Source organism: Scleropages formosus, chromosome 1 (assembly GCF_900964775.1).
Source record: "Scleropages formosus chromosome 1, fSclFor1.1, whole genome shotgun sequence".
Taxonomy (NCBI): Eukaryota; Metazoa; Chordata; class Actinopteri; order Osteoglossiformes; family Osteoglossidae; genus Scleropages; species Scleropages formosus.
Window position 1 is genome coordinate 6,906,495 of NC_041806.1, and position 8,253 is coordinate 6,914,747.

Here is an 8,253-nt window from a genome sequence, read left to right on the forward strand (position 1 = left end):
AAAAAAAAAAAAAACCTGTAATATGTGATACTCAAGATTTTTGTATAATTCCTTATAATCCAAGAGTGTTGAGCATGGTTAAACTGCAAAGCAAGAAATGCAAATACATACATACATACAATACCATTATGACCGCATGTATGTATGCATGCATGATCTAAAATACTTTTTTTTTTTTAATAAATAAAATATACAGGTGGATGGCCTGACTCAAACTAAGAAACGGATCCTGTTATTCTTTAGCAGCTGTCCTTCAGTGCCATTTGCTAGCTGATGGACTTATATCACACTGTTAATGTATGAAATTGCTTAAAAAAAGCTCTGGCCAATTTGAGGTCACCAAAACCACACAAGGGATGTAGAAAGCATGTTGCTAAACAATTGTTGAGCTTTGCACAAAACTGCATTTTTCTGTTTCTGTTCTTCATGGTAAATAAACCAAACATGCACAGTCCCACATTCCTTAGCCAAAAAAAAAAAAAAAAACTTTGTCACTTCTTTATGCAAAACATCCCCTAAAGCTTAACAAATGAATGCTCCACTTCTCTACATCTCTGCACAAACTTTCTGCCCAACCTGGAACATGTTCCTGAGTGATCACTGGAACATCTCGCCTGTTTGACCTGCCCGAAGGACGAGATCAAATCATAAGGTCCCCGCTGGCCACCACACACCATTTCCGAGCCAATAACTGGATTGAAGAGACAGGACATGCTCAGCCCCAACTGCTCTCCTGCTAACCCATGCCACCCCAGGCCTCATCAGCCAATGCCAGGGCCCACAGTCCCTTAGCACTCCAGGCCAATGCTGGCCAGCAGCTGCTCGAGGGCCTCTAGTTTCTGGTTGGCCTCTTCGATGGCGCTGTAGGTCTGCACATTGCTGGTGATGTGAAAGCGGATGTCATCCACCAGCGGAATGGAGTCCGTCTCCTGCCGGGCCTCCACTGCCCTGGCATCCTCCTTAATCATGTCAGCAAACTCCTGCACCTCCACCAACTAGACCGGAACCACACAGAGGAGTAGAGTGTCACTGATGAAGACAGGAAAGCACATACTGCTACAGGTGATCATTTGTTAAAATTTATTTTCACCTAAGTAGGTACCCTGCATATGTCCACTTACTTATGCTTGAAAAAGATCATAGCAGCAACAGTTTTTTTAAATGTAGATGTTGTTATACTACAACCATTAGTGTAGGCTGAGGTTTTTATGCAGGAATCTACATTGTTACGTGACATTTTAAAAACATGTAATATGCTGTATGATAATACAAAAAGAAAAGAAAATGACTCCAGAACCTAAAATGAGCCATGAAATGGGACATCTGTGCTCCAGAAGGATGGCTCCCTCCGGTGGCACATACCCACCATCACAGAGTAAGGACAAAAGCTTCAGCACTAAGCTGTCCAAGGATTTGGTCTACAGTGCTAGTATTTAAGGACTCACCTTCTCAATAATTTTGGCCATGTACTCTGTGCACTGGTCCTCTAGACGCGAAAGGCGAAAAAGCTTAGCCGTCCTCCAGATGTGGAGCACGTTATCCTCATTGAGCGTCTGCGCCAGCAGCTTCCCACACAGCCGCTTGAGGCCTGGCAGCAGGTACATGTCGGCCACGCAAAGCACGTCGTACACGTTTTCTTGGGACAGCTGCCAGGGGACACATGGTGGTCAGTCAATCACAGCTCCCTGAAGAGCAACTTGCAAGTGTTTGTGGGAAACCTCCATGGAGTTACCATGTAGGAATTACTGGGTCCTCAACTTACACACACATCTGGGACTGGAAATCTTGTTCATAACTCCGTTTCTTTGTAAATCCAAAGTCACATTAACCACTACGTCAAAATCAGTATAAACTGAATAATACAAATACTGCTCAATTTATTTACAGCTCAGGCTCTGTAAAAGCCTTATATATTGGAAGGCTATAATGAATAAAACTTCACTGGAAGATTTGTATTTTTTCCAATTTTAAGAATTTTGGTTCATATGGTGGAAAGTAAACTAATTGCTTTAGAACCATGTGATTGCATGTAAATATCTCCTTCTACTAATGTAATTCCCACTTTGTATTTTCTGCGAGATGTACGTCACTTTGGAGAAAAGCGTCTGCTAAATGAATACGTGTAAATGTAAAGTAAAATGTAAATCACTAATCTGGTGTTCCAGAGCCTATACCAGAAACATAAATCATGATATCAGGTACACCCTGGATGAGGCATCAGTCTGTCAGCTTACTTTAAATAAATAAATAAATAATAATAATATTTTAAAAAAAAAATCTGATCTTCTATTACCACAAGACAACACTAAAATTAAATCTATTTTAAAATTAATAAAAATAAAAAAATGACAACTTCCTATCCAATGCCCACAGTTGACCAATTTACCACATATGCATGTCCAGTGTTCACCTTTGTCTAGCTGCTTCCAATTTACTTTATTATTTATACAATCAACAAAAGTGCAATAGAAACATACCTTGATTCATTCGCTATGTAGGTTCTGTAAAAGTCTGGGCAATAAACTACAATAAATTAAACATATACCCTTTAACATCTAATATTCTCATTAAATTTAAGATACATTAAAATGATGAGGTACAAATGTTTTGTCTTCAGAAATTCCTATAAAATGCCAACTGTTGACTAATTTATCTCAAACATGTGCAACCTTCCTTACCTGGTTATCGATCATCAATAACCAAGAACACCAGATACAAGCTGTAGACATTGTGGAAATCAGTTGAATTAATACTGTCCCACACTGGTACTCTGTTTGGGTGAGATTTACTGCTCGCTAATAGCTGGACTAAGAAACTCAGGTTGCTTACTTAACAAAAAGAATTCTTTGGAAACAGACCAGTGAAGGAAATTCCAAAGAAAAAACCGCTTGCATATCTGATCCAGTGCTTCAAAGCGCTGTACAGTACAATACACTGGGTACATCTTCATGTCTACCATGATTCTACAACTAGAAACCCTGACACTTGCACCATCAGGATTAGGCTCAGGCTCACCTCCGTGTCATCGCTATAGATGTAGTACAGCAGTCGGACAAAGATGTCTGGAGACAGATTGTGCAGCGTGAGCACCGGGGTACTGGGCTGGGACTGCAAAGTCTCCCCCTCACTGAAGTGGTCCTCCAACAGGGCCCGGAAATAATCGCTGCGCCCGCAGAAAAATGCCTGTCGAGCACGGACAAAAACCAGCACGCACCACCGTTAACAAAACCCTCGGGGTAAAAGAGCGCAACCTGCAGGACACAGGACTGGAACGAGGCAAACTACGTACCTTATGACACAGAAAGTCGTAGTTCTCCACACGGAAACAAATATCAGGGTAACTAGTGAAGTTATCGGTTCTGTCGAAAGGGAGCTCACCATACCCGACCTGAGTGGACAGGATTGCATGGAAAACGTGCGTGGACTGGGATCTAACAGTTCTGATTAAAGTTTGTACAATACAGTAACATTACCATGTCTTTGTGCAGGAAGTTTCTAAAAATTGATAATAATACTACTACAATGATAGGAGAGAGGACATAGATGCTACCCTCAGTTCAGCAGGTAGAGCACAGTCTGCCAGTATGGCCAAGTCCTCCTGCAGTTGGCAGTTGTTCTCAGGCTCCAGACTGAGGACCTTCACACATGTCCCAGGCTTGGAAGACACTGCCGGACGGAAAGCAGTAAAACAAGAAGCACATCTGGTCACACTTCAACAGTCACCTAACAGCAAGAAGCCAGAAGGACATTCAGTGGGTTCAGGTTTTACACTAACAGAGGAGACTTTGAATGGAGGCTGAAAGACAGGTTACTAGAAGATGCTCGTGACTACGTTCCAAGGAAGGAAGGCACAGAGTATATCTTACCAAACTCATACGCCTGCTTGCACTTGCTCTCCAGCTCCTCAATAAGGTCACTGATCTTGCATTGCTTGGCAAGCCGCTTACAGTCTTCCACATAGCTTACATCAATGTCCAGTCGACCTACAAAAATACCACAGAGCTCCAGAATAGCTGATTCAAAAGGATGATATGCATGAAGAGAAACGCTTCTCAGAAATTCCAAATACCACAGAGCAGAGGGATGCTCGCTACTTTTTCCTTCACTTTACAAAGCAGGATATTCCTGGTAGACATTATAGATCTTCAAAACTCTTGCTCATTATTCAAGCTGACACCTTCCGTGAGACAACGGTAATCAGTCCAAGACCGACTTAGGTACCACCAAAACAACTGAAAGCCAAACCGCAGAATTTATACCGGACACTATTAACATTGGCCGATTTCTGAAAGAAAGAAAAAACTGTGTTTACCCGTGTAGAAGTACTGCAGGATTGAACCGAAGGCTGCAGGATTGATCTGAAATCATTAAGTGAAGAAGTGCACGTGAAATTCACATGTACAAGCATGACACAAGCTCCAGTAATCAATTCAGTCAATGATTCATTATCAATGAACGATTGTGCACAGCTGGGTTCCAGCGGTCCAGAGCCTGTCAAGGAAAACACAAGACGCAAAGTGGCGTACACCCCGGGCAGGATGCCAGTTCATCACAGGGCAATCGCTCACAATGCAGTAACTGAGCAAACTGCCAATACACTATTGTGACACTGCAAAGAAAAGCAAAACAAGGTCACCGAACACAAAACAACCAGTTATTCAAGTGCCCTACGGAAAAGCACACATCATGCTCAAACCAACCAGCCTCCTGAAATTACACTCATCATACTGTCTTTTTCAGAAATGAATAAAAGAGAATTGGAGTGAATTTCCTACCAGCGGGTGTTTCAATGCAATGATGTTCTTGCCCTTCCACTTGGTTTCAAACATCTCCATGAAGTACTCCGAGCGAGCACTGAGAACGCAGCGATGGGTGCTGAAAGACTCGCCATGAACCAAGAACACCACATCACTGGAGTATCCCTGTTCCAGCAACCTGGACATTGATATTAGAAAGAATGCAACACTGGTGGAACACAGAGACATATACCGGCGCATAGCAATACCAGTATTCTCCTGGCATCCTAGAGGAACATGGCATCAAAGACTAACTGGGGGACAGTGTGTGAACCCCCTACTTCACTTTAGAAGTCCCCACAGTTTGGCTCCTCAGGCTCAAAGGCATAATATATGTTGCATTAGTTGCTAATTATCATCAGTGAACTGACAATGGAACCAGCCCAGTGATTTTTTTAGAGTTTACAGGCGATAATTACAGGTGGTCCCCGATTTACGATGGGGTTACGGTCCCGAAAACCTATTGTAAGTCGAAAACGCATTTAATACGCACCTCTGCGTGACAGATTTGGACATGTGGATCGCGGCCGCTGCCCAGCATTGCGACAGAGTATCGTACTGCATATCGATTGCCCGGGGAAGGGGGGGAAAAAAAAAAATCAAAATTCAAAGTAGGGTATCTACTGAACAGTTTATTGCCAGCTCACCATCATAAAGCCGGGGAAAAAAAAATTAAAAAATCGCAGGTCAAACTATCATAAATCGGGGACCACCTGTATTTCCAGAACACCACACCAAGAAATCACACTGGTTCAGCAATTATTATTCCTATTCATCATAACTGCATATTCTACTACAGAGTATTGACATGAAAGGATTAACAGCACATATCTGAGCAAGACACGAGCGCTTGGGACTCTGACCTTTGCAGGAATTGGTCATAGTAGTCCCGCTGCATGGCCTTGGCCGTTATGCGCTTATACTCCCTGAGCAGACGACGGATCGGGTCGCTCAGAGCACCATACAGGCATCGCTCCCCATCGAACGTGTTGGCCTCGCACTTAGCTCCTGCAAAAAAAGCCCCCACACACCTCTCACCTTTTCTGATCACTGAACTCCTCCAGAAACACAATCCCACACTATCATCGCACCATTTTCATACCGCTACTTCCTGTCCACATTTATGCCATTTCAAACGACGGGAAACAAGACAAGAGAATCCACCGTGAATTACAAAACCGCAGAAAAATCACTCTAGACCTTCAGGTGGAACAAATTATATGCGCGGATGTACTGCTGACGCTACGAGTTTTGCTCAATATAAGAATTAATCCTCCACTGTAACCTGTCAGTGACTCATAAGATATTTGAACAAGAGAGATGGTGGAGAAGTTTGATGAAACCGCTGTCTTTACCATTGGCCAGCAGGTACTGCACCAACTCCTCATGGCCGCAAAGACAAGCATAGTACCTGTTAAAACAAACAAAATTAACACGTTCCTCCGCTTCCGATCCAGTAGGGACCGCGAGGTCAGCAGACGAACGGGTGACGGCGACACGTCTCGGTGTCGGAGGCGCCACTTACAACGGGGTGCTGTCCCATTTATCTCGCACGTTCAGTTCCACATCCCTCTGCTCGACGAGATACCTTGAAGAGAACACACACACTGACACACCGAGTCTCCCTGTGACCATCAACACCTCCATCAGCGATACACCGTTCGTACGCAGTCCGAAGGCCGCGCTGCTGCTCATCCGCTCACGCCATTTGCTTTGGTGTGTGACTGAGGTACGTGTGTGTGTGTGTGGGGTGGGGTACACGGCAACTGACACACACACACACTAAGCTGACACACAAACCATCAATCTGACAAAACTGAAACACAAACTAAAGCTGACAAACTGTCACAAGCGCAAACTGACACAAAACACAAACTCTCACATAAACAAAACGCGCAAACTGAGGTAAACATAGAAGCCGACAAACTGACACATAAAGTGACACTGAGATACAAAGTAGCAGAAACGCGAACAAAAGGTAACAAAACTGATAAAATGTGACACACGCACACATGAACTGGAATATTATATATATAAACACACAAACGAAAAGTGACCCGAGCGCGAGCGCGCGCACACACACAAACAAACACACACAAAGGGAAACTGCCCCTAAAACAGCGTTTCCTCGGAAGTCCGCACTCACTCACTGTCCGCGCCACCAACAAAACGGCTCCTTTTACCGCTAAATAACCGCATTCCGCAGGTAAACAGAGAGTGTTCAGGGTAAACAAACAAACAACGTAGCGTCGCTCAATTTCATCATCATCATCATGGCTGCAAAGTGTATCTAAAGTAGCATTTGTGCTACTTCCTCACTCGTTCGCCACACACACTCTCTCTCTCACTCTCTCTCTCTCTGGTCTCTGTCTGTCTCTCTCACTCACACACACACCTCACTCTAGAAATGTCCCCTTTCCTGCAGCTCGTAAACAAATCGCTGGCGTCCATTTGCACGGCGACGCGACTTGTCTGCGATGCATGGATGGAAACGAGCGATCGGTCCCTCCGTCAGTCCGTCAATCCCTCAGCAGGATCCCGCGGCCCGTCCGCTGCGCACCACCGCCGCTCCTTCCGCAGTGAAGAAACGCGCTCGCGGTCCTGCTCCAGTTCGTGGTTTCGACGACCCGAAATCCCGTCTGCTGGGACACAACAAAGGGGGAAAGGGGGAAAAAAAAAAAAAAAAAAAACTAAAAACTGCCACAGCAGCGCCCCCTTGTGTTTGGTCGGTGAACAGCGTCGCTTTCACATTACGGATTATTTACAGTACCAAACTTATCATAGGTACTTAGAAAAATGTCATCGATTGCAAGCGTTGGGAATCGAAGGAGTTAATTCCAAGACTTCCAGAAGTCCAACACCTGGAATCGGAGCGGACTCCAAAAGTGCACTAACGCCATGGTCACTGAAAGCCCGTTTAGTAGGCGCGAGCCTCAGCGTCCACAACAAACGGGGGAACTCTTAAAAAACTGCCACAACAGCGACCCCTGGTGTCTCCTCGGTGAACAACGTTGCTTTCACTTTACACATTATTTACAGGACTAAATTTTCAACTTACAGTAAAAAAAAGTCATCAGTTGCAAGTATTGGGAATCGACGGAGTTGATTCCAAGATTTCCAACAGCTGGAATTGGAATCGATTCGAAAATTTTTGCAATCGAACAGCAGATGAGTATCGTGTGCTGCAGCGATAACGTTGACGTGCATTAGAGGTACAGTCACTGACGCAATGGAGCTCGAACAAACGGACATGTGGTCATTTTCCTTGCAATCGAGGACATTTTTTTTTTTTTTTTGTAAATATCTGTCATTAAGTTAAACGCCGTGCTGCACGAGGCGCTGTTAATAATCTGTAAAGTGAAAGCGACGCTATGCACCGAAAAGACACCAGGGGCCGCTGTTGTGGCAGTTTTTAATGTTCTGTTTTTCGTGGAATCCTAGGCTCCCTGACCTGTCC

The 8,253-nt window shown here is 44.3% G+C and overlaps 1 protein-coding gene across 6 annotated transcripts; it reads right to left on the reverse strand.

The window, feature by feature from the left end:
- On the reverse strand, positions 1-7,457 carry abtb1 (ankyrin repeat and BTB (POZ) domain containing 1). Of its 6 annotated transcripts, none has more exons than XM_018764873.2 (12): positions 7,192-7,457; positions 6,322-6,384; positions 6,152-6,207; positions 5,660-5,804; positions 4,776-4,935; positions 4,313-4,358; positions 3,867-3,983; positions 3,551-3,666; positions 3,290-3,388; positions 3,016-3,183; positions 1,446-1,646; positions 1-995 (listed from the first exon to the last, which is right to left on the reverse strand). In XM_018764873.2, exons 1-12 carry the CDS (start codon positions 7,245-7,247, stop codon positions 789-791), a joined length of 1,434 nt encoding a protein of 477 aa, XP_018620389.2. In that variant the 5' UTR covers positions 7,248-7,457; the 3' UTR covers positions 1-788. The 6 variants fall into 6 exon arrangements, with proteins under 6 accessions (XP_018620389.2, XP_018620390.1, XP_018620392.1 ...); XM_018764874.2 differs by lacking the exon at positions 7,192-7,457 and adding an exon at positions 6,943-7,181; XM_018764876.2 differs by lacking the exon at positions 6,152-6,207 and having other exon boundaries at positions 6,208-6,384; positions 7,192-7,216.
- Positions 7,458-8,253: the final 796 nt, after the last annotated feature.